The sequence below is a fragment of the Mandrillus leucophaeus genome, unplaced genomic scaffold (genome assembly GCF_000951045.1).
Source record: "Mandrillus leucophaeus isolate KB7577 unplaced genomic scaffold, Mleu.le_1.0 Scaffold260, whole genome shotgun sequence".
NCBI lineage: Eukaryota > Metazoa > Chordata > Mammalia > Primates > Cercopithecidae > Mandrillus > Mandrillus leucophaeus.
The window spans coordinates 2,238,949-2,266,203 of NW_012102699.1; the positions used below are offsets into that span (position 1 = coordinate 2,238,949).

The 27,255-nt window shown below is 41.7% G+C and overlaps 1 protein-coding gene across 2 annotated transcripts in view; it reads left to right on the forward strand.

The window, feature by feature from the left end:
* The window catches only part of PRUNE2 (prune homolog 2 (Drosophila)), a 253,604-nt gene extending 237,689 nt beyond the window's left edge, over positions 1 to 15,915 (forward strand). The window contains exons 11-13 of one of the 2 annotated variants that reach the window (XM_011984088.1): positions 2,822 to 2,860; positions 7,934 to 7,981; positions 12,688 to 15,915. In XM_011984088.1, the coding sequence (XP_011839478.1) occupies positions 2,822 to 2,860; positions 7,934 to 7,981; positions 12,688 to 12,718 (118 nt within the window). In that variant the 3' untranslated portion in view covers positions 12,719 to 15,915. Of the gene's footprint in view, positions 1 to 2,821; positions 2,861 to 7,933; positions 8,684 to 12,687 lie in introns of those variants that run through there. The other variant, XM_011984087.1, reaches the window with a different exon arrangement.
* Positions 15,916 to 27,255: the final 11,340 nt, after the last annotated feature.

Consider the following 27,255-nt stretch of genomic DNA (forward strand, 5'->3'; position numbering starts at 1 on the left):
TTCAAGACCAGCCTGGGCAACATGGTGAGACCCTGTCTCTATGAAAAAAAAAAACACAGAAATTAGCCGGGTGTGGTAGCATGCACCTGTAGTCCTAGCTACTCAGGAGATTAAAGTGGGAGGATTGCTTGAGCCTGGGAGGCGGAAATTGCAGTGAGCCGAGATCGCACCACTGCCCTCAAGCCTGGGTGACAGAGTGAGACCCTGTCTCCAAAAAGAAAGAAAAAAAAAAAAAGAAGAAGAAGAAGTATGGGAGTACTCACATTCGATAAGATGACAAGGACATTCTCCCTTCTAGTGGAATTGAGCATTGACCACTTTCCAAGTAAACACAGTAACCCTTCCATGGTGTGGCAGAGGCAATAGAATGAAAAGTGAATGGGCTTTAGAGACTTAGATTTGAACCTTCCCTCCAACCTCTCAATGTCTCTGAGACTTCAAGTCATCTATTAAAATGATTAATTAATTAAAATATTCTGAGTCTCAGCTTCAGCATCTGTAAAGTAAGGAAGTAAGTTGCACTTCCTGGAATGGTCCTGAGGGTTGAATGCAAACGGTACACAAAGCACTTTCAAAGCCTCCCAGCACAGAGTTTGCAATCCAGAATCTTATTTATCGTTACGCTTGTTGCTTTTAGAGACTGTCTGTCATAGGGCAAAGTTCAAGTGAGAAGTTAAGTATAGCCAGGACATTTTTCATTCATCTGCACACATCAGTTTTCAAGGGCTCCATTTGGGAGAAGTTGCTTCAGGAAGGGTTCTATTTGGAAAAATTTTTTTCTGGAGGAAGAAATTTACCACCATTCACATGCTGCCCACATGTCCGTGTGTTCTGTTTTCTGTAATTATCTCCTTGGGATGTCCTTTCTGCCATTTCTGTTACTGACCTTCATTGCCCCAATTTAATGTTATGCAAATTTCAAATGGATACAAGCCATGGCTCCTTTTTATCACTGAATAACATTCAAAGGATCTAATCTCAGCCACTCCCAAGACCAGTCCTCAGCTGAGATGGAGCCTGTCATCAAAGGGCTTAAATGAAAGAAAAACTTGCTCAACCTAGAACCAAATTTATAATCATTGATCACAGTTGATTCTCATTATTTGTGGCAGTTATGTTCTATAAAGTCACTGCAAACACTTACTTAGGGAAAACTGAAATCGTGTTCCAAGGGAAAATACAGGGTGTTTGGTTCCTGCAAGCCCCTGGTCACAATGTTTTCATCAGTCAATCAATCAATATATAAACTTGTTTTATGTGTGTTTCTGTTTAAATGAACTTTACTTAGTATACATTGTTGATTTAGAACATTGAACTCATGGCCAACAGTATTGTAACTTGTGCATAAATGAAGCTCATCTAACACACATATTTTCCTCATAAGGCACATCACAGCCTTCCTGCACTTGGGAATACTAGACAGTATTTCAGCACTATGCTTGGAAGCCAATTTGAACAGCAAAATCACCAAGGAAAAATACAAAAATGAGAAAAAAAAAAAGCACTAAATAGGTTGTGAAAAGGACAGTTGTTTACAGTATGAAACAAGAAGACAGAGGATCACACATTGCCAGATGGCAACATGAACATTGGGCAACTCAAATTTTTCAGCACTCTGCACATGTCCACAAGTGACCCAAAAAGTACCTTGTATTGATTTCATGGTTATAAATACATGTTAGTAAATAGGCAAATTTACAAATATAGAATCTGCAAATAATGAGGATTGACTGCATATATTTATCAGTTATAAACATTGATTGTTATCTAATGAAAATAAGATGTCTCCCAAATGCCAATTTTATTATTACCGTCAGACATCACCTAATGACAGAGACATGTTCCGAGATGTGCGTCTTTAGATGCTTTCATCATTGTGCAGACATCATAGAGTGAACTTAGACAAACCTAGATGGCAGAGCCCCCTACACCACCCAGGCTATCTGCTATAACCTGTTGCTCCTAGGCTCCACACCTGCACAGCGTGTTACTGTACTGAATACTGCAGGCAGCTGTAACACAGTGGTAAGTATTCGTGTATCTAAACATAGATAAGATACTGTCAAATTATGGTATTCTAATTTATGGAACCACTACCATATAGGTGGTCCATCGCTGACCCAAATGACGTTACCTAGTGCATGACTGTATCTGGATAGGCGTTTTCTCTCATGATTTGACTGTCGTTTAAATCATTTACTTGTCGTTTTTTCCATCTGCTCATTTTCCTTATGGCACTCGTTTTTTATTTCGTAAGGTACGATGAAGAGAGATCTTATAAGAGAAGTGTGAGGTAAAATCTCCTGATCTCCTATTCACGCTGGATCCTGTGTGTGTACATCAGTGTCTTACTTGTGGGTGACCTCAACAAGCTACCAGAGCGAGAGGTCACTGTATCAGTCTTTTGTATGCCATTTCCAGTCTTTGTCCTGTGTGTAAAGCTGTTGAGGTCAACCTGATTTGCAACTGAAACCTACTAAACCAGATACATCCCTGACTTGGCCCAGGCTGCAAGCTCATTTGAACTGTACCCACCAGACTGACGTGGATGTTTTCAGCTCTATTCAGCCAGCATGTTTCTGATCCCTTTGCAACTTATACCTACCGTGTATGAAGGAATTTGCAAAGTAAATGTACATAAACACTGAATGGGAGGAAATGACAGTATATTTAATGGAAGGAGTGCGTCTCAGGACTCCAGAAGACAGTTTTGAAAAGCACATATGCACCACTTTTGTTTGGCTCTGCTTTGCTGAGTGTCTCATGCTCTGCTTGCTTCTTTTTTGTTTCTTTTCCGCACCAATAATTTTTGCTCCTGCAGACTGGATGAAGAACTGAGGGAAGCTTCAGAAGCAGCTAAGTAAGACTTGGTTTTCATTTAGTGGCTGGCGTGATGTTGGCTTGCATTTCAGAACTGAATTGGGAAAATCTGCATGCCTGGTGTTTTATTCCTGCTTCCTGATAATAATGCACTTTAGAAATTCTCTTTCTCCGATGATAGATGTAATCTCTACTATTCTTACTACAGTCTATTTTTCCCCATGATCTTGGTTATATTGAGGAATGCATTTGTCACTATAGTTGTTGTTTTTTAATGTACACGCAATTCTAGGCACCACAACAAAAGAGCACATCACAGGCACTGCAATGTATAGTGTGACATCGAGATGATCATTAGGTTTTCAGGCAACAGAACCTCACTAATTCATACCAATGGGAAGGAATAATAGCACATCGAAATTTGGAAGATTTTTGTAGAATCGATTTCATGGCCTTCTATGAGTTAAAACAACACCACCTTACTTAATGACTTTGGAAATATTGCTTAACTAACATCCTCTGAGCTATTTTGATGAATAGAAAAACAAAAGTCATTGCCCACTATTGTTGAAGTATGATTCTCAAAAAGGCAAAATTATAACTCTCATGCAAATATAAAATGAACACATGCCAATGATTTTATTCAACTAATTATTTAATGCAGGAACCACTAAGGTGTTAAAGCCAGTTCAAAGAACATTTGAGCAGCTAGATATCTATAGATAATTTACAGAACAGTATTTGGATAAGATTGTTGGGTTAGATACAAAACTGGTTAATAAACAACAGGGCAATAAACTGTAATACTGAGGTTGTCTTTTCCACTGGACAGAAATTATCTGCATCTCTGCTGGACAAAAACTACAAGTTAACCTCTGCCCCTATTGAGTTGTAAAATAGCCCAACCAATAGAAAGTCAGCCCCCTGTAATCCCAGCACTTTGGGAGGCCTAGGTGGGAGGATCACGAGGTCAGCAGATCGAGACCATCCTGGCCAACATGGTGAAACCCTGTCTCTACTAAAAATACAAAAATTAGCTGGGCGTGGTGCCACGCACCTGCAGTCCCAGCTACTCAGGAGGCTGAGGCAGGAGAATCACTTGAACCCAGGAGGCAGAGGTTGCAGTGAGCCGAGATCATGCCACTGCACTCCAGCCTGGGGACAGAGTGAGACTCCATCTCAAAAAAAAAAAAAAAAAAAACCAGTTATTCTCTTTTCTCATTTCCAAGTTACAAAGACATTTTCTGATAATACATGTTAGATATAACCAAATACTATTTGAAAAGTTTGCTGTATTAAGTACATTTTCTTCCCCATTTTAAATGTTGCTTACACTGTTCATTTTTATAACCAGCTCCCATTTTAATAGACATTGCAAAAGCAGAAGGCCTGGACAATGTCCCAACAGCTATAAATTCTGAATAAATAATATCTAACTAATAGACATTTTCTTCATAGTTGTAAATGCCAATTCCTCATTAAAACAATCAATTTAGACATTTTTCCCCTATGGTACATTTTTATTGTAAGTAACCTATACGATTATTTGCTTGTAGTGTGCCAATCTTTTGTGTTAAAAAATTAAAGGATAGGTTTTTGCTTTAGAAAGTTTAGCATTAGTGGAGTTTACTCTTATAATATTCTGATCTTCTCATTTTCTTTCAAGATAACTGACACCCAGTTAGACTAAAGAAACTCAAAACTGTGTAATTTTTTTATTCTAAAAAAAACTTCTTAGTCTTGATCCCAACTGTTACAAATAAGAAGTTGTTAAGTAAGGAAAATATTAGTAATCAAGGAACTGAGTGTTGGTGTAACATTCCTTTAGCATTTATCTGCACTCAAACTGCTTTGTGTCATGAGATTTCCTAGAGTGAGAACTCTCTGTGAGTTTTTCTTTCAGATTTATTTTTTCAGGATGATAACATATTTATGAAATTAAAGTGCTATTTTCAAGACAAAAGATAGGGGGAGAGAACATCAATGATTTTTCAGACAAACCTATCATAAAGTCATATTGTCATGTTTCTTTCATTATTACTATGAAATCTTGCTTCTTTTAATAGATGTTTTTTCCCTCTATATTTATACTATTTCTGCTTAGCTGCCACAGTCAAATGATTATTGTTTTTGGATAGTTTTGTAGCTTTCTCTTTTTTCTCTCACATCCACTATTTTGTTCTCTTCCTTACCCCTACCAACCCTCTCCCGACGTGTTTAAATAGCTCAGATGGTCCTGAGACATTTTAATCTCCCTCCTAAAGGAAGCACTATGCTCATGCCTAGTACATAGTAGATGCTCAGTAAATTTATGCTGCATAAATTAATGAATTTGCATCAGAGTCAGTTCATTGCTGTTGAGCAGTGGGTTCTCAAACTTTATTGTGCACTACAGTGATGACCTGGAGCACATGGTAAAACAGAAAATCCCGTGTCTCACCCCCAAAGTTTCTGATTCACCAGCTCCAGAGTGGAGCCTAAAAAGCTGCACTTCTGGCCAGGTGAGGTTGCTCGTCCCTGTAACCCCAGGACTTTGGGAGGCTGAGAGGGGAGGATTGCTTGAGGCCAGGAGTTAGAGACCAGCCTGGGCAACATAGCAGGACCCCATCTCTACAAACAAAATTTTTTTAATTAGCCAGGTATAGTGATATGTGCCTGCAGTCGCAGCTACATGGGAGGCTGAGGTGGGAGGATCCACTGAGCCCTGGAATTCAAGGTTGCAGTGAGTTAATTGATCTTACCAGTACACTCCAGCCTGGGCAACAGAGTGAGACCCTGTCTCAAGGAAAAAAAGTCTGCATTTCTAACAAGTTCCCAGTGCTGCTGCTGCTGCTGCTGCTGGTCTCAGGACCCAGCATTGAGAACCACTGCTTAAAAGTCAAGGGCCAAATAAAAATAATCAGATTTGTTTTAGAAGTGTATGCTCTTGCTTTGGATTCAGCGGGTAAGCCATCTGCCTGAAGAATCCTCCCTCTAGGATCTGTTGATCCTACCTTTTTGATGGTAACATCACATGTATGAGAAATTGAAATATATTTGCACATTTGAAAATGTGCACAGAGAAAGAATTCTCCTCTGTTGACCCCGGCGATTGGAATGCCTTACAATCCCACCATCTCGGCTACCAGCAACATTTTTTCAACTACCTTTTAGCCTCTGAAGTAGCCCCTGAATTCTAGGAGAGACTCTATGATAAACGTGATCACTGCAGATCTAGTGCTAGAAGCCAGATATACCCAGGTTCTTCCTGTTGACTGATGTGCCTGACTTTCCACATGACTTGTTCAGAAAGCTGCTGGTTGGGTCTAACCAAAGGCAAACGTACACTTGGTCAGGCAACAAAACCTATCTGTCCACTGTTTTGCTTTACACCCACTAGTGTTTCCCAACATTCTCCCTCTCCCCTCACACACACACACACACCCCCCACTCAAACTGCACCCCAACTCTAATTGATTTCAGAAGGTGATTTGCTCAGCCTGCCTTATCTTTTCTTTAAAACCTTACCTCTATACAGGAAAGAAAGTATTACACTTCTGAAGGATAAATAGTATACATAGAACCATTCTTATTTCAAAACTTGGGAAGCATCCTTGTGTTGCCTTTGGAGTGACAGTATTAAAGGGTTTGCAAATTGCTGTTTTCCTTGGGAGGATTACTTGAAATTAAAAAGCAGAAAAGCTGAGTTTGGAAGATTGCCCTTTCTTGATTCCATTCCAGCTTTGCTTTTTTTTTTTTTTTTTTTTTTTTTTTTTTTTTTTTAGCACACTGTCAACACTTACTTGACTGTCCTTGCTCACTGGAATTGCCAAATATTCCCTATGAAAATATCAGACCACCAGCAAGAAGGGTAGGGAGTGAGGAAGGAAGGTTGCTATCTCACCTGGGGAGATAGCCTCCTGTCGTTTTCAACCAAACACCTGACCTTCATCATGGATCCTCTTATGTGCAAACAGATAAATTAGCTTGTGAAATTATATTACAAAGAGGACAGCTGCACTTAAAAAGGATCATAGAAGCTCTTTAAATAGTGTTTGTTTGTCAATAATAAAATATTTATGGGAGTCCGGGCACGGTGGCTCACGCCTGTAATCCCAGCACTTTGGGAGGCCAAGGCAGGAGGATTGCTTGAGTCCAGGAGTTTGACACCAGCGTGGGGCAACATGGCAAAACCCTACCCCTCCCAAAAATATGAAAATTAGCCGGGCATGGAGGCCTGCAGCTGTAGTCCCAGCTACTTGGGTGGCTGAGGCAGGAGAATCGCTTGAACCTGGGAGGCAGAGGTTACAGTGAGCTGAGATAGCGCCATTGCACTTCAGCCTAGGTGACAGAGCAAGACTCTGTCTCAAAAAAATAAAATATATGGGAGGGGTATAAAAGTTAAGGTGTAATGAGTATTCATCAAGAATTAATAGAAAGCAAATTTGAAATTTGCTAACAGAGAAATCACACCAGTATGAAATATCAAAAACAGCTAATATTATACCAAAAAACATAAATTCCATAAAAACACTTTATTATTTTATAAGGTTACATTTGTCTTCTGGGCATACTCAGTTGAGGTAAATGGTAGGATCCATTTGTATCACCTGGACGCAGCTCAGCTGTCTGCAGTGGTAAGTGTCCTGTCATTTCTGTAACAATAAGGAGGAGAGCTGACGTTGACATTTTTTCTTTCAGTGTATTGGGAACTCCTCATTCTCGTGAAAACTGAAAATTAACTGTGTTCATGGGTGAATAAAATGAGGCTGCTTGAGAGGGATTTTCCTCTGTGTGTAAAGTATTTTATTATTTGGGGTACCAACACAATTTTGTAATATGTCCCCTGAATAAGACGAATTGAAAAGGCAGGGAAAAATGAGGACAGAAGAGACCACTGGAGGTATTTGGAGTTTTTAATCTTTGCTTTGTGTTTTTATATCATGGGCAATCACTTGTGTTTCAAAACCGATGGTAAGGGTTACAGCTTAATCTCATCTGTTCAGGTATGGATCGGTTCAGTATTAGTAATGGGACCACATTAAACAGTTTCAAATGCCTCAGATCTGTTGTGCTTTCACAGTGGTGACAGTGGGGAAATACTGACTGCTTCCTATTTTTTCCTTGCACTCAGAACTAGCTGCCTTTACAATGATCCAGAAGTATCTTCTATGGAGAAGGAGTAAGAATTCACCATCAATAGCAGCTATGTGGTTACTTGTAGTGTTGTATGGCTGGGCTCTGAAAGAAAACACACTGAGGACTGGGTAAACCCTGTTTAGATGTTCAGCTTTCCTGTGCTCCATTCCTGACATCAGAAACTTGAAGCAAATTTGCCAGCTTCCCACCATTTCATTCACAATCACCCCTTAAATTTCTAAAGGACAACCTATGGACATGGCATTCTATTTTTCCAATCCAAAAATGAGAAGAAAATGATTAGGACCAGATGTAAGAACATTTGGGCAAGAGGAATGCAGTTCTGCTTTCTGAATGACATCATCTCTATTTTAATTAGTGGAAGTTGGAACTTCCATTTAATACTTTGGTGGATGGAGAGAAAATGTGCTTGTTTTGCAACGTCCAGGAGGAATTTGAGCCTGGATGAGACTGTAGGAATGATCTATTTGGAGGATTACCATCCTGTGAGAAGTAGAAATTGGACGTGTAGTGAGTTCTTACCACGTTCCAGACTGTAAAAAGCTTCACACGCAGTGTCTGATTTTAATCCTCAGAATAAGTTTATGAGGTACATTTCACAGATGAGGAAAGAGAGGCATAGAGAGACGATCTGGCCAGTCCACTGTTTTACAGCTGTAAAAATGGCCCGGAGCTGGAATTTGGACCTTGGCAGTATAGCTCCAGGACAATGGTTTTTAAATCAGAAAGAGGTGATCTTAATGCTAGATGGGTGTACCACCTCCGATTTAATGAAAGACAAAACTACTCACCTAAGAGAACAGAGTGAATTAGTGGCCAAGTCAGTTTCAGGGAATAAACTGTGGTCACCAACAAACTTTCAGAGAGAACTTGGTCATCCAACAGGGAGCTTCTAATTTGGTTTGAGTTGTGGAGAATTTAACCTTGTCCCTGTTCCTAGGAATCAGGAAGCAGAGGGAAAAATCAATTTTAAATGTGTCTCGTCTTTATTGCCACTTTTTGCTGTCTTTGGACCTCCTTTCCGTTGAAGTCCAAAAGGAAGCTGGAAAATTAGAGTGAAATAGCTCCACATTTGCCATGTTGACCTTGCAGCTTAGAGGAAGTTTAAGGCACAAAAACTCCAGAGACAGTCCCAACTGAAAAAGTGCACAAAGAACAAAGACTGGGCCAATTCTGGATGCATGCCTATGAGTTAGCCCTGCTCTGCAAGGAACATTTATTTTTTCTAAATAAAAATTTTAAAAAAGAACAAAGACTATAGAGAGACTTCTGAAATCACACAGCTATTTTTCCAAAGGTCACTGTTGTGATGAAGTTGTTGATGAAGACAACAACTGCTTCAAGGAAATTGGCACATGAAATTCTGCAAAGCAGTAATACCTCAATTCCCCAGCCCACGATAATTCTTTTAGCAACTATTTCTTCCCTCAGCAAAACAGCACCCCCTTGAGCAGTTAACAGAGCCCACAGTTAACAAGCAGCGCAGAGGGCACATGTGGAAGCCCAGCCAATGGCTGGCCCATTGCTGCTACATCTTAGGGCTTACCCACTTCTTTGCTTGCCTTGTCTGTCTTGCTCCTTATTCCTTTGTAGGGCTGTTTTGGTTGGGAAGAGGGCAAGCGTTGCTTCCTGTCTGGGTTCATTCCAGGGCCGGGCATGGAGGAGGGAGGGATACTACAAATTGTTATTGTTACTTCCCACTTTTTAGAAGAACACATTCTTCTCAAGGCTTCCCGTTCTTCAGCCCTCTCTTTCCTGAGCCCTTAAGAGGCACATGATCACAGTGTGGATGATGAGATTGGGATAAGGGTCAAGAGTAGCCAAGAATTTTGTTTTTGTTTTTTTTTTTCTGACTTCCAGTCCTGGATTTCTGGCTTTCTTTGGTATTAGAATGAGGGCTTCATTTACTTCTGGCTCCTTTACACTGTAGGCCATCAAGGACAGAGGAGCATTCTGTGTGGAAGCATTTTACACCTTCCAGAGCTAGTGTTGAACGAATACACTGCAGAATGGGCAAGGGTTCTTCCAGTGGGCTCGATCAGTCCAAGAATAAGATGGAGTGTGTGCTGTTACCATAGTGGTCTCTCATTTTCCTCAGAGACAGAAGAGAAGGTTATGCCCATTTTCTTCTTCTTACATAAAATGCAAATGTTTTTATTCATCATTAAACAATATTGTCAGACAGTTTGTAAGGAACCTAATTTAATACATGTTAGACACAAAAATGGCCTATTGTAAAATTATCAGAAGGTTGCTCTGTCTCAGGAAAAAAGTTGCCTATAGAAAACTAAGCCCATTTGCCCAAAGATTAAGAATATTCAATTCTGATTAAAAGTATTTTTTTTCCCAAAAAGGATACTTTTTATTTCTTTATTTATTTTTAAATAGCCCTGGGTGCTTGTCTCCTTCCCTTTTAGGTTTGGATTTTATGAATTCCTTCATGTTCCAAAACTTGCAACATGCCTTTTTATATTTTTATATATTTGTTTAAAGTACCATGATCAAGGGTGGCTCTATTTGAGGAAGCTTAAATTAGCATCATAGTTAACAGCTTTGTTAACTCCACAACATTGCTGTTCTCTCAAATATTAACCTTCCAAGTGGTTTCCTGTATTTACTTACAAGAAAATCGTTCGCTTTTGACTATTTCATTTCATAAACTGGGTAAACAGGTTCCAGTCTTTTAGCTTTTGGGTTAACAAAAGCTGAAGGGATGAATTAAATCCTAGAAGATTTACAAAAAAGTCAGTACGAGAAATAATCGAGACGGGCATCCTGGTGTAAGTGTTAGCTCAGGGGCCTGATGGTGAAACAAGGTGACCATGTTCTTTTAAGCTTCCAAGACTGTTTCAAATATTCCGACTCACTCTCGCAGTTTTTAGACAATGTGCCTCAAATTTTGGTTGAGTAAATATTCTCTTGGTCTATGGGAGAAAGTCAACCAACACCGTGAGAGAAAGAATCAAATTTCCAGTCACCAAATCAAACTTACTACAGATTTCTGGGAACAGGAAGGACATTTTAAAAGCAAAAACAAGACTTTTTTTAAATGACCTGTTTAGTAAAGGTGTGTAAGAAAAAGATCTCAGGGTCACAGTGGATAAAAAGAGGATACCTCTAAAGTAAACTCTGCAGGTAAGAAAACAAGTCAGTGGGCCTAAAAACTAGAAATATTCATAATGATTTGGCTTCCTAAAGGAAACACGATTGTTGCAAGTAGGCTAATAAAGCAAAGAGCTATTTTCTCATTTAAAAAAAACACTGAGGGCCAGGCGCATTGGCTCACGCCTGTAATCCCAGCACTCTGGGAGGCCGAGGCAGGCGAATCATGAGGTCAAGAAATCGAGATCATCCTGGCCAACATGGTGAAACCCCGTGTCACTAAAAATACAAAAAATTAGCTGGGTTTGGTAGCGTCCACCTGTAGTCCCAGCACTCAGGAGGCTGAGGCAGGAGAATTGTTTGAACCCAGGAGGCGGAGGTTGTAGTAAGCCAAGATCATACCACTGAACTCCAGCCTGGCGACAGAGCAAGACTCCGTCTCAAAAAAAACAAAAAATACAAAACAACAACAAAAAAAACCACCGAGGTACTATTGCTGCTAGTAATAACAGACATTATGATATGTTCACTATGTACAATTGAAAATGCCTTAGACTTATTCTTTAGCAAGCTATGAGAGAGGTATGACTGTTACATTTTACAGATACAGAAATGGGAACTTAGAGAAGGTAGGTGACTTGGCCAAGTCGCCACTGCTAGTAAGTGATGGAATTGCTGACTATATTTCAAAGGAAAGATACTTTACTACTATAAACTGGATGGGCAGGCAGTGTGAATTACCAGTGGCTTTATCTGCAAAACTTCTAGAATAAACACTGCTCAGCTGCTGCAAATTCCACAAGTAAAGCACAGTAACCTTTGCAACATGCAAGCTTATGGCTCAGGGGCAGAGATAAGCAAAATCCACAGATAAGTGCCGAATCACCCATTTCAAACTAATAATTTCTCTTTTATCACAACTGAAATTCTTCCTCTATTTACTGGCTTTTGGTTTTCTTCCTCTTGCGTGGATGCGGTAGGAAGTTGTGCTATGTTCACTAAGAGGCAGAAGAAAAACATGTGATTCAAGTAAGTTTTAGGCTTACTCTTCAGATATTTGGGAACCCATTTGACCTTCTGAAAGACAAGCTTTTCTTTAGTTATAAACATCCATCTCAGTAAGGTAGGCTAACCTCTTTCAGTCAAATCCTTTGGCTCCTAGAAAATGTTTGGTGTTATTTTATTGTTTACCATTTCTTACTATTTAGTGCTTGTCAGACATTACTTACTTGAGGCAGAACATTTGTTTGCTTCACAAGGAAAGGTGATTTATTAAAAATAAATAAAATGGCATGATTTACAGAATACACTAATGCTCCTTATCTTAATTGACTTTGGGAATGAGCCTTTACATGAGTTTTTTTACCTCCCTAGATCATTCTGAAAAGGTGTAAAATGCTTCCAGAAACAATTTTGTAAAACTAAACAGATTTCACAAGTTGGAGAAAAGCCTGACAAGAGGAGGACTGGGTTTTACCAGATTTTTCTATTATAAAAAACTTGCATGATTTAAAATATTTTCAGTATGTCCTTTGAGGAAAAAAGCAAACACAGTGCTACCCAAATCATTACTAAATGTTTCTCATTTGGGTTCCATGTTTCTCTCTCTTTTTCTTTTCTTCACAGTATTGACTTGAAGCTGAAAGAAAAGCCCTAGTTGGCCACGCTGGAAGAAGAGGATGCTTTTCTGGTTCATGGTTCTGTTGAAACTTATCTACCTGAAAGAGACAGGGCTGATGTTACCTTTTTCCACGTTGCACTACCTGGTGCCATTCTAAATTTCTAAGGGGAAAAATAGGAAGAAAGTTTGTTTACTCTTAACGTATTTTGTGAAATTGTGTGTACTTTCCTATTTTGCCAATTATGTGCCTCAAAGATTTTAGTTGAGCCTTAGCAAGAAAGTACGACCTTCCATTTCAATACTTCGTTGACACAGTGCGGTGATATTTTGTCCCTTACACAGGTGTTTACCAGTAAGATACCTTTAATCCACGGTAATTATTAGTGGATTTGTTTCCATAGATTAGCTGGATTACCCTTTGGTGATTGCATTAGGTTTAAAGGACACAGGGCTCAACTCCTCCCAGGAAAGTTACCCCTGTGTGACTCCACCTTTAAAATCCTAAGCCTGACTAGGACAGCCATAAACCACACAAGGTATAAAACCATCATCAGCTAAGTGCCCACTTTGTTCTTGTTTACCAGAATCTCCTTTAACTTCTCAAAGGGAAGCCGGGCTTTCTAATCCACATCAACGTTATTTTAGTTGTCAGATTGGTCATTACATTTTATGTAAATTGGTCTTTTAACAGATCATTTTTCTGATGAATGTTGGTGACCTCCACATTGCGAAATTTAAGAATGAGCGTTGCAAGTTTGGTAGCTCTCTGAGCTTCAGGCCATAAACTCAGCTCAAGATGTTACCTTATAAGTGCCAAGAGCTCAAGTGCAAGGTGGCCTACTCAAAAATCATTTGGTAGCATTCAGTTATCCATGAATCCTTCTCTCGCATGCATTATAAAAAGTGATCTGCTTTAAAACACTATAATCTGATCACAGGCTTAAAATTAAATATGAGTATGTACTTTCATGTACAAAATATTTCCTTTATAGTCTTCATATGCCCTGTAAAATGCCGACAAGATTTCAAGTCTGTAGGCCTCTAGCGGGGTGGGGTGGCAAACCACAGCTAACTCTAGCTCACCACTGCAAGCTCAGAATGGCTTTTATATTTTGGGTTGGAAAAAAATTTTTTGAATATTTCATGACACATGAAAATTATTCAAATGTTAGTACCCATAAATAAAGTGTTACTGAAACACAGCCACGCAAACTTGTTTTTGTGCTGTCTACAGCTACTTTCACACTACAACTGCAGAGCTGAGCAGTTCAACAGACCGTATGTCCCACAATGCCTAAAACGTTGAGTATGTTTACAGAAAAAGTTTGCTGACCCCTGCTCTAGCAAACGCATCCTTTCCTAGTCCACCCCAATTCGTATTTAGTTTCCCTAACAGAGCGGACAAATGAGGCTGCAAACTAATTTATTTTTGTCAAAAATAAATGTTTTGACATCCACAGACAGTAAACTAGAAGAAATAGCCTGCTGCAAAAGATGAGGAGCCCTAGCCACAAAATCACTGCTTAGGTTGCAATTGTCAAAAATGAAGCCTTCTTAGAAGCACCTCTTTAGTATTTACAGGTGTTGGCTGAAGTCCGCACCTCACTCTGGGAACCATTCTTAGTCTCCAGTGTCTCGTATTACAAAGAAGCTGGCGGAAATGAAAATGAAGGGGAGAGAGGAGTTCCCCCCTAGTCTCTTGGTGGAAAATTCACTGGGGAGAGCTGTCCAGGATACTTGGAGCTCTTGGTAGAAGGAGCCTGTAACTGCTTTGAAGTAGACGTCATTGCACAGGTGACTGAGTTTCTCTGACCTCATTGCTTCACGTCTGTCTCCTCCTGTCCTCCTGCACGTGTCCCCACACACACAGGTCGGCCCTCTTTCCTCCATAAGCCTCCATTGTTTTCTTCTTTCTCCTCTTGATCAAGATACAAAAGTGAGTATCTTGTTGAATTGTATGTTCTATTGGATCTCCTCCCTCATAACACCTGGCTTGTTGGACAGAAAAACCCTACAGCCCACCATCTCCCATAGCCCCTTCTCCACTTTTGAAAGCCCAAATTACGCCTCTCCCAGAACACAGTGTTGACATAAACACAGTTACCCAATATTCCTGTTTGTTCACCTATTTGCTACTTTCACTCAGTAGCATCCCATTTTGTAAAATGAATTGCATGGTCACCCTGTCACAGGAAGTAATGAAGAATCCAGTGTTCAGTGTAGTGGTGCAAACCTGAGGGCGTAGAGCTGTTCATAGAGGGCTCTTGTTATAGCCAAACAGACACAGCGACAATCTCACCATTTTTATATATATATGTATTTTTAACTTGTCCAGCTCATCTATGGAAAACTACTCAGGTGGTATGCTGTTTGAAGCCTCATCTTCCTGTATGAAAATTGTGGGCATTTATCCCAATGATTTTGTTGCAGCTGTTCTGCGGTCTGCATAACCACTCTGATATTTAGGTATCTGCTATTTTATTATCTTAAAAAGACAATTTAATTGCATGTGCTAGAGAAAAGCTACCATGTAAATTCACCCCAAGTAAATAGAATCCTAGATGAATCCTAGAAAAATGATCCCTAAGCAGATAGGTAGACAGAGGTAAACATTCACAGGATTCAGCTCTCTAGCTCTTGCATTCTGAGCATTCTTGCTTTGGTTCTGACTTCTGGGAACTGCTTTACATTTCCCCTATAGATCTGGAGTTTAAGGGAACCAAGGGGTCACTGGGGCAAAAGCATTGTTTCTCAAAGCTCCTTGATTAAGAGAACAGAAATCTGCACAGAAGATACTGTCAAGGAGTGAGAAAATTTGTTTGAGGGCAGTAGCTCAGTGCGGAAGAAAATCCTGAAGCTTCTGTTGAAACCGTACAATGTTCTGTGGGGTTACTCTCTAAGGCATTCTCTGAGGTGTGTGAGGAAGTCACTACTCCTAGCCTTTGTTCAGATATAATTTTAAATATTCAGTTATGGTACTATGTTTGCAACTCTCATCTTGTCACAATGCCTCAGTAGTTTGTTCCCTTAGAAACATTTAGATGTGCACAAATTAATCTTTTATATATCTAAAGGTTTTTCTATCATGTATTGGATTGCTCAGAATAAAGTATCTATTAGACTTTGTTTTGGTAAATAAATTCTCCCTGATGTAGATTAATATAAAATCTGTAATGACATAATATATCTATATAGCCTTGCTGTATAATTCAGAAATAAAAATTGATTCTGCATGTTATGGTTTTCTTTCTTTCAATCAGCAAGAATCGTTCTCTGGTTTCACTTTGCGGCAATTTTATCTGGACATCAGTCTAGCTTGGCACTTGGTACTGGAGAACGGTGTACATTTTGGCTTTTCTGGACACCCAAACTTTATTCTCTCTTCATTTTTGCCTTTCCTATCTCAGAGTTCAATACGCCAGCTTTCAAACTGTGTTGTTTACTCTTTGGATAAGCGATTTCTTACTTTGGAAACATCTCCATGTTTCATGGTTACTTGATTTTTGTCTTTTCCTCTCTCTGCTCCTTGCGTTTTTATGGCATATATTTATTTTTAAATCAAAATATATTAAATATCATTTTATTTTTAGTTGGGTTTTTCCCCCCATTTTCACAACCTTTAGGCAAAACCAGAGTTGAGAATCACCACTGTGCTATTTTTTTTTTTGTTTTTAGATAGAGTTTTGCTCTTTTTGCCTGGGCTGGAGTGCAATGGCGCGATCTCGGCTCACCGCAACCTCCGCCTCCCGGGTTCAAGCGATTCTCCTGCCTCAGCCCCCCGAGTAGCTGGGATTACAGGCGTGTGCCACCACCTCGGCTAATTTTGTATTTTTAGTAGAGACGGGGTTTCTCCATGTTGATCAGGCTGGTCTTGAACTCCCGACCTCAGGTGATCCACCTGCCTCGGCCTCCCAAAGTGCTGGGATTACAAGCATGAGCCATCGCGCCCGGCCACCACTGTGCTATTTTTTTAACTTAATAAACACATGTGTACCTCTGAGAAAATTGTTGGACTAGTCAAAGGCGAAATTGCTCTACAAAAAGTGAGATGTTGCATTTTCTCATGATCTAAAAATGAGTGATGGTAGATATTGTCCTCTACCCAAGAAAGGGATGAAGCAGAAGAACAGGCTGACAAGTAACTGCAGGCAAAGGAAGGATATTCAACTACAAGAGGTACTGCTACATTCATTCTGCTCTCATACCCAACTATGGTGGTGGAAACTGGAGGCGGGCTAGGTATCCAGCGCTAGGGACAGGGCTGGGTAAATCGTGCTGAATACACCCTATGGTATACCACAGCTGTGAGAAGCAACAAACTATGTGTTCATAAAGCAACACTTAAATCATAGGGTAGAGTGGAAAAAGAACAAACTCCATATTTATAGCATAGTGCCACTTACATAACTTAAACATACACACACAAAACTACGTATTATCCAAAATCCATGTGTATTTAAGGACTTAACACACTCATTTGAGTAAGGGTAGGGCATGGAGTTCAGGGATAAAGTTGGGGGCCTAATTAAAAATCAAAATCATAAGGGGTCTTTTATAAGCTGAAGTTAAAAATAAATAAAGTGAGGACAACTTAAGCCTTCAGTCATTGAAGCCAAGACTTTCAGTCACAGATTACAGAAAAGCTGTGTTTGGGCACTGCGGGTCCCCAAGGAGCCATTCCCTTCTACAGCTTCTCCTGTGTGTCCGTGTACTGCAGAGTGCCCGAAGCCCGCCCCGGGTTGCATCATCCTATGCAGTCATGGAGCTTTTAATTCAGAGCTGGTGCCTTTTGACACATCAATCCTCAAACAGCTGTGGGCTTTATGGAGCAAGCAGATTGCCTCACGAGACTGATTTTCCTAGATAGTTTCATTCACATCCATTCAAAAGAACCCTCTTAGGCAAAATTATTTCTTCTCGATATATAACCATTCCAATGATACTTAGATGTTAGACACCAGTAACTGCTACCCATGATCTCTCTAGCCTTACTCTAGTGAGGGATCTGTAGCCCTTAACACTGGATCATGCTTCCCTAGTGAAACTTCCCCCTTAGACCAGTGAGCTGAATTACATTGCTTTCCCACTGTATTCAATATCTATTGCTGTATTAACAAATTACAGTTGATTCTCATTTTCCACAGTAGTTATGTCCTATAAAGTCACCAAGAACACAGTTAGTGAATACTGATCCGTCGCTCCTGGGGTAACCGGTCAATACATAAGTTTGTTCTATGTGTTTTTCAGTTTAAAGATTTCTTATTTAATGTATATTTTTCACTTGATAACACTGAATTCACAGCCAACAACCTGAATATAACTCACACCTGAATGAAGCTTCTGCAACAGGTGTTTTCTCCATAAGGCACGTCACAGCCTTCTTGCATTTAGGAATACCAAATAGCCCCTCATCACTAGCTTGGGAGCCATTTTAAACAGTGAAATCAACAAAAAGCCCAACAATGCAAAAAACAAAAACACAAATACAGGAAACTACATAGACTGTGAAAAGGATACTTGTTGCTGAGAGCTGAAACAAGAAGACAGAGCCTCACCTTGTGTGACCTTAGCAGGGAGCGTGTATCTCAGGCCAAATTTTTCACTGCTCTGCACATACCTGTAAATGAATGTGAAAGTACTGAGTATTGATTTTAGGGATACAAATAAATTTTAGCAAGTAGGCAAATTTGCAAGTGCAAAATCTGTGAATAATGAAGATCGACTATATTCCAAAACTTAGTGACTTAAAACAACACACATTTATAATCTCAGTTTCTGTGAGTGAGAAATCCAGACATACCTTAGCTGGGTCCTCCGCGTCAGGGCCTCTCACAGGTGCAATCAAGGAGTCTCTAACAAGACACAATCAAAGTCCATCTGGGACAGAATCTGCTTCCACGCTTAACCTCATGATCATCAGCAGGATGCAGTTTCTCTGTGGTTGCTGGACTGAGCACCTCATTCCTTGCTGGCTGTTATCTAAAGGCTGCTCTCAGTTCTTTGCCTCATGGGTCCCTCCAGCACAGCAGCTTTTTTATATTGAAACGAATGAGAAAGACTGCTAGGAACTTACAAGTTTTTGCAACCTACCACAGAATTGACATCCTCTCACTGTTGCCCTATTCTGTTGATTAGAGGTAAGTCACCGGCACAGTGGCTCATGCCTATAATCTCAGCACTTTGGGAGGCTGAGGCAGGTGGATAGTTTGAGCTCAGGAACTTGAAACCAGCCTGGGCAACATGGAAAGACCCTGTCTCCACAAAAAATATAAAAATTAGCCAGGCGAGATGGCACTTGCCTGCGATCTCAGCTACTCAGGAGGCTGAGGTAGGAGGATCTCTTGAGCCTGGGAGGTCAAGGCTGCAGTGAGCCATGATTGCCCCACTGCACTCCAACCTGGGTGACAGAGCAAGACGCTATCTCCAAAAAGTAAAAATTTAAAAGAAGTCAGTCACTAGCTCTAGCCACACTGAAAAGGAGACTAGGACACAGGGTATAACTATCAAGAGATAGGGATGATTGGAGGCTACCTGGAAACTGTGCCCACCACACCCCCGGTGCCTTCTACAAGTTCCTCTTTGAGCTCCTCTGTTTTACCTGTTAGGGAAGGTGTTTCTCGATATTCAGATGGAGCCTTTTCTGCTGTTTCTCCATGACTTCAACTAGCACAACTCTTCAGATTATTCAAAGCCTGGTTTCAATCTCAGACTACAAACTCCCACTATCATTTCTCTGTGCCCCCTCCAATCTCTGAGGGGGGGGGTTAGTAAATGCTCGCTTCCCCGAGCTGAAGAGACCATTTCTGTACTATCTCATTGTCTTTGAAATCACACATACTGGGATTCAACCTATTGGAAAGGGTCATCTCCTTCCCATTAATCCCAGCAGAAGACCCGGGGCTGCATTTCACTGGACCAAGTTAGCTGCTTGTCTATGAGCCAACCACTGCAACGAAAGGGGTGGATTATGCAGGCTTAGTTGGGCCTGGGTTGTATCTTTACCCTTGGAGAGAGAGAAGGGAATCAGCCCCAACCAAGCCATAGTGACTGAAGTAGGGGAGTGGTGTTTCTGCAAAGGAAAATTAGTTTTCAAAAAGAAGTGGAATTAAATACCAGGCAAGATCAACAGATTCCCAGTTAGGGCATCTGAGTTGGCCTTGAAGCCTAAGCAGGCTCTCAGCGGGGAACACAGGTGAGGTGTGGAGGGCATGGTAGGGCCCGAGAAAGACCGGCTCCAGAAGCAGCCAGCCGTCACTGTACAGAGTGGAGCCACTCCTGAGGGACAATGGAATGGCCAATGAGTTCTGAAGCAAAAATAGCCTCACTCCAATCCCCCACCTTCAATAGGTGGAGATATCTCATAAATGAAAAATGTAACACGGGAAAACACTTTCTCCAAACTGAGAATAGGGAAAGGGTCGATCCATTCACCTGAAGTTTGGAGAATATGATACCAGGAAAGGAGCATTGATCAAGCAGGAAAGAAAATGACCACTAAATTCAGCCCTGGATAATATTTACTTTCCTTATAGTCCAGGTACAGCTTCCATCCTCCCTTACCTTTCCTATTCTCTTCAGTGAAAAATGATCTAAGAAATCAAGAATACCTGTCATAGCAGTATTTGCTGAAGAAATATCTGTTGACAACTAGAATGACTTTGAAATTGAATATCACTTAGGATATAAGTAAAGGAAGTACATATAGAAACTCTTGCTATGTTTCTAATTTTAATTTTTCCTCAAAATATGTATTCAAAAATTGTAGGCCAGGCATGGTGGTTCACACCTGTAATTCCAACATTTTGGGTGGCTGATGCAGGAGGATCACTTGAGCTCAGGAGTTCAAGACCAGCCTAGGCAAGATGGTGAGACCTTGCCTCTACAAAAAAAAATAAAATAAAAATTAGCTAGGCATTGTGGCACACACCTGTAGGCCCAGCTACTTGAGAGGCTGAGGCAGGAGGATGGCTTGGGCCCGGGAGGTCAGGATTGTAGTGAACCATGATTGCACCCCTGCACTCCAGCCTAGGCAACAATAGAGCAAGACTCTGTCTCAGAAAAAATAACAACAGCAACAACAAAATTTTAAATGTAACAGGGGTTTGTTATAAAAATTTCAGACAAAGATGTGTGTAAAGGAAAGTCTCCTTGTATCATTCATTTGTTGTTCTGTTACAAATAACCCCAAAACTGAGTGGCTTAAAACAGTACCATTCATTCATTTTGCTCACTAATCTACAATTTGGGCAGGAATCAGAAGGAATAGCTCATCTCAATTCCAGATAGCATCTGCCAGGGCACCTTGGCTGGGGGTTAGAGGAACCACTTTCAAGAAGTCTGGCTAACCTGGATGGCAAGTTGTTTAAAATGTTAGCTACATTTAAAGCTATGATATCCCTGAAGGTAAATATTGTCCAGGTGATCTTAAAGAAAAATGAGAGTTGTAAGTAAAAGAAGTATAGCTTCCTCTCAATTGTTGAAATACAATTTTCAAAAAGTTAAAAACTTAGCCAGGCATGGTGGAGCCCCCCTGTAATTCTAGCTACTTGGAAGGCTGAGGCAGGAGGATTACTTGAGGCCTGGGAGGTCAGGATTGCAGTAAGCTGTGATCATGCCACTTCACTGTAGCCTGAGCAACAAAGTGAGACCTTGTCTCAAAAAAGAAAAAAGAAAGTTAAAAACATGACTTTCATGCAAAGTGAACACATGTTAAAGATTTGCTTAATTCATTAATTAATTATGTTAAGTAAGATGTTAAGACTGGTCAAAAGAACAAAAATAGGAGATGATGTAACGTCGGGAATGTTCAAATGAATTACTTAATAGATGAATTTGGGTACTATCCAATCGAGCAGCAAAATGTCATCTTTGGAGTTATCATTTCTACCAGTGGAAATCAACTCTACCTCTACTCAACAGTACTCATTCCTGGGGAGATTACCTCCATTCTTCAGTCTCCATCCATATACAGATGAAGTTGTCCCCATAGCAAGTCCTATTGTCCCAGATGGGTATGTAAGTCAGGCCTAGTCCAAAAAAAGCATCCCATTCTCCCAGTGTCAGACTCAGAGATGGATATGTGACCCAACTGGAACCTGAAAGACACAATACGATTTGGCAGGGACTTTTGTGAGAGCCACCACATCTTTGGGGGCACTTGAATCTGGAAAGTTTTAGGTCTGAAGTTGGCTGGGAGGCATCCTGCTACCACAAGAAGCCTGAAAATGAGGAAGCAGAGAAGAAGAGAGATGAACAACGGAGGGAAACAGCATCCTGATGGCTTTAACTGAGTCCCTGAATCAACTGTGCGGCCTGATTGCAGTCTTAACTCCAGACTTTTCTGTTACATTCGTCAATGTATTTCCTTCTTTCTTGTTTGCTAGTTTAAGCCAGGTAAAGTGACTCCAAATGACCCCTCACGATACAGGGGGTTCTCCAGCCCTGGTTTCTTCTTCCGTGTTAGCTCATTAAACATATATTCACTTCTCTGGGTTGTAGTTCCTCCTTCTGTAAAAAGAATAAGCGATACCTACTACGAAGAGTGATAAAGATTAAGTAAGTAATAAATATGATATACCTTCATAATACCATGATAAAAAGATGTCTATGCAATGCTTAATTTTTCTAAATTAGATTATATATGCTTCTAACCTCCTGCTATGGTCTGAATGTTGGCGTTCCCCCAGAATTTGTGTGTTAGAACCTAAGACCCAGTGTGATGGTATTAAGAGTGGGTCTTTTAGGGAGTGATTAAATCATTAGGACTCCATCCTCACGGCTGGGGTTAAACTCTTATACAAATACTAAAGGGGGCCAGGTGCAATGACTCATGCCTATAATCCCAGCACAGCACTTTGGGAGGCCAAGGCAGGAGGATCACTTCAGCCCAGGAGTCCAAGACCAGCCTGGGCAACACAGAGGGACCCTGTCTCTTTTTAATTTTTTTTTTTTTAAGTGCTGGAGGGGCCAAACACAGTGGCTTATGCCTGTAATCCCAGCACTTTGGGAGGCAAGAAGAGCGCTTGAGGCTAATGGTTTGAGACCAGCCTGGACACAATAGGGAGATGCTGTCTCTATAAAAATAATTTTATAAACTAGCCAGAGGTAGTGGCTCATGCCTGCAGTCCCAGCTACTCAGGAGGCTAGGGTGGGGGGATCACTTGAGCCTGGGAGGTTGAGGCTGCAGTGAGTTGTGACTGCACCACTGCAGTCCAGCCTGGGCAACAGAGTGAGACCCTGTCTCAATAAAGTGCTGGAGAAAGCTAGCTGGGCTCTTCTGCTCTTCTGCCTTGTGCCACGTGAGGACATGGCAAGAAGGCCCTCGCCAGACACTGAATGTCAGTACCTTAATCTTGGACTTTCCAGACTCCCAAACTATGAGAAATAAATTTCTATTGTTTGTAAATTATCCACTGTAGTAATTTTGTTCTAGTAGCACACACAGGTGAAGATATCCCCATTTACTACAATTAGAAGACTCCCAATGTCAGTCACTGTGGGGGCTCTTTTAAGTGGTGAAATCTGTCACAAATTGCCTAGAAAATGTTGTCTGATCTTCGGCACATCATGTTTGCTATGCGGTTGTTCATTGTGCAAGACCCTGTGGTCCATTCAAAGGCAGGTGGCTCCACAGGCTCTTTGACCTTTAGGGTATCTGGCAACTTTTACGTAGCTCCTGAGACCATGGTGTTTGATGTTCATTGCCCCCAGCAAACGTGTTTACTTCATCAAAAGTTCCTGCTGCCACACAGGATACTTCCTGATAGGAAATTGATGCTTGTGGAATTTCCTTCCACAGCTCCTCAAGTCCTTGCAGCATTGCTAACCTTGGGCAACTCCTTGTCTTTCAACTCAATCTCCAGACACCATACCTTCCAAGAAACACCCTGCCAAATTCACCTTCCGCACAGGGGCCTAGATAGATCTTTCTTTTTTTTTTTGAGACGGAGTTTTGCTCTGTAGCCCGGGCTGGAGTGCAGTGGCCGGATCTCAGCTCACTGCAAGCTCCACCTCCCGGGTTTACGCCATTCTCCTGGCTCAGCCTCTGGAGTAGCTGGGACTACAGGCGCCCGCCACCTCGGCCGGCTAGTTTTTTGTATTTTTAGTAGAGACGGGGTTTCACCATGTTAGCCAGGATGGTCTCGATCTCCTGACCTCGTGATCTGCCCGTCTCGGCCTCCCAAAGTGCTGGGATTACAGGCTTGAGCCACCGCGCCCGGCCGATAGATCTTTCTAACAGATGCCTTGCAACTTTGTTTCGGGCTGGGAACCACACATTTAAAAAAAAAAAAAATTAATAACCCAGAATAGCAGCCGTCAAGAGGACCCTCAGTGAGCTCCACCTCCTGGTATTCATGCCTTAGTGTAATCCCCTCCTTTGAGTGTGGGTTGGACCTAGTGACTCACTTCTAACCAACAGAACACAGCAAAAGTGATGAAATGTCACTCCCAGAATTAGCTTATAAAACCACAGTGACTTCAACCTTGTTTCCCCTGTCTCTTTTCCTCTCTCACTGCTCTGAGGGAAGCCAGCTACCATAATTGTGAGCTGCCCAACAAAGAATCTCACGTGGCAAGGAACTGATATTTAGGACAACAGCCAGAGAGTACCTGAGGCTTGCCAAAAGCCACGTGAGTTTGGAAGCAGATGGATCCTCCTCAAGATATTCCTTGTGATGACTGGAACCCTAGCCAAACTTGAGTCCAGGCTTATAAGAGAACCTGAGCCAACTAAGCAGCTGATGCCTGACTCACGGAAACTGTGAGATAATAAGTATTTCTTGGTTTAAGCCACTGAGATTTGGAATAATTTGTTATGCAGCAACAGATAACCAATACATGGCCTCTAAGATTGGCAGCCCAGAATTTCCCGGAAACGAGGATACAATTACCTTTTCCTCCTTTTGAAAATCTTTTTTGGCAGGGAGTAGAAAACAGCACTAAATAGCTTGGTAAATTATCCTGCAACAAATGAACATTACTTGAAGCCGTGTAAGTGGATAGAACAGAAATCCCTGCAGAGGGAAATTACCACCCCCTGTTACAGTTCAAACTCTGCCATGGTGGAGCATGGCCACGCCCCTGAGCTGCCTGATAATCAGCACCAGCCCAAACCCTCCTACAGAAGAAAGGAGCAGAGCCTGATGCTCAGAGGCGACGTGGGGATGCAGCTGCCATAAGTCCTCAAACTGCTCCTTGGCCTCCCGAAAGAAACTCAAACCTGTAACTGCGGCCCCAAGAAAATAACAAGTTAATTTCAGCTTAGGTTTCCAGGGATACTTGAATTTCCAGATGAAAGTCTTCAAAAGGTTAGAACTCTCTCCTGGCCAGGCGCAGTGGCTCAAGGCTGTAATCCCGGCACTTTGGGAGGCTAAGGCAGATGGATCGCTTGAGCTCAGGAGTTCGAGACCAGCCCGGGCAACATGGTGAAACCTCATCTCTACATAAAATACAAAAATTAGGCAGTTGTGGTGGTGTGTGCTTGTAGTCCCAGCCACTCAGGAGGCTGAGGTAGAAGGATCACCTGAACCCTGGAGGTGGAGGTTGCAGTGAGCCAAGATCATGCCACTGCACTCCAGCCTGGGCAACAGAGTGAGACTCTATCTCAATAATAATAATATAATGAAAAAAAAAAAGGCTAGAGCTCCTGCTATCATGGGACCCTGCCCTAAACCTGGAGATTCTGATGCAGTTCTCAGAATTAAGCCTGTCGTTAAGGCTCCCCCAGGAATATGAGCCCCTTATACAGCACCTGATGCCAGAAAATAATCTGCGGTTGGTGAACCTGGGCTCCAGAGAGACCCTGGGCCAGTCGCCATCCCCAAATTGTCAGCTTATTCACACACAGTGTTTCCCTGACATTAAGTATAGGGTGTCAGGCTTTGTGTTGCACAGTCCCAGGGAACGCTGTTGCTGTTGCATTCAATGTCAATGACACCCACTGAGATACAACTTTGTACAAGATGAATGGCAGGGTCTGGGGTCATACCACACTGTCACCCTCAGTGCGGGCCCCACACATTTGACGATGTTTTCTAGACAAAAATATCCTCATCTTCCCACCATCAATCAGCCAGTGAGGTTTTCAACTTTTATGAGTCCTCCTGTTTGGCCATATGGACAAGTGATGGGGAACGGGAGGGAAGCGCAGTGCTAAAGCACCTCTCTGGGACACTTCCACATCTCCATCTGGGACAGTCCTTGTATTTGCTCCAGTGAGCATGGGAATCTGGTCCTATTATGACCATGGAGATAAGCAAAGGTATGGTACCCAGCAATAACTTCTTAAAAGGTTCCAGGCCAGTCTCTGAGGTGTTTGCCTCACCTTTATGAAAAAGATCAACAGCATAGGCATCGCATCACCCAACGTCTCCAGTTCGGGCTTTTTGCCTCCTGTGTGGGTGACCGAATATCTCTTTCTTACCTTGTTTTTTGAGATAGAGTCTCGCTATGTTTCCCAGGTTGATCTCAAACTCCTGGCCTCAAGTCATCTTCCTGTCTCAGCCTCCCAAAGTGCTGGGATGACAAATGTGAGCCACAACACCCGGGTGAGACTGAATATCTCTAAACTTCAACTTGGAAAAGTCAACTTAAATGATGGGGGAAACTTCTGGTTTCCAGTCAGGTGTGTAGGAAGCTTGGAAGTCATCTCTTCTGTCCACCCAACAAGCTGAAAACTAACAATTCTTCTTGTATCCGTCAGAGAACTGAAGCCATAGAGCAAACAGCTGCCCCAAAAACTGAAGAGACAGACATGCAGATAGAGAGAATCACAACTTGCCAGAGCAGAAGCCCAGGAGCAGTAACTTCCAAAGGAACCAGTGTGTCGGGAAAACCTGAACTGCCACTAATGAATTGCTGGAGGCTCGGCGTGGACAAGGCTGAGAGAGTTAAAAATTCAGGGAGAAGGCAGGTGTAGAGCAAACCCCACACTTTCTTGAGTTTTAACTCCAGGAGTGCCACTACATTCTAAGATCAGAGAAAAATGCCCTAAACATTCCCCCAGGGGGTGGGGAAAAGTAGCCATTTAAAAAGTTGCCCAGAACATTCTGTTTTTTAATAACAATGCCTGTCCTCAAGAGAAACTGGAGTCTAGGGTGACCTGGGTGAAGGAAAATACCCAGCTCCAGTGGGCTCCAGCCTTCCTGTCTCACCTGAGAGGGAAAAACAAAACAAAACAAAACAAAACTGAGAGGCACTGGCAAAGGTGCCAGCCGAGGGGCATAGGCTCGCTACGAGTCTGAGATCTATTGACAGGACTGTAGAACACTTCCTTTCCCCACACGCTTCTGCCACAATAATAGGGCTGGCATTTAATGACAGGGAAAACAATTAGAACTATTTAATAGGTCTCTACAGAATATTTAAGGCCAGGCGCAGTGGCTCACAGCTGTAATGCCAGCACTTTGGAAGGCCTAGGTGGGTGGATTGTCTGAGGTCACAGGTTCGAGACCAGCCTGGCCAACGTGGCGAAACCCCGTCTCTACTTAAAATACAATTAAAAACAAAATTAGCTGGGCGTGATGGTGCACACCTGTAGTCCCAGCTACTCGGGAGGCTGAGACAGGAGAACC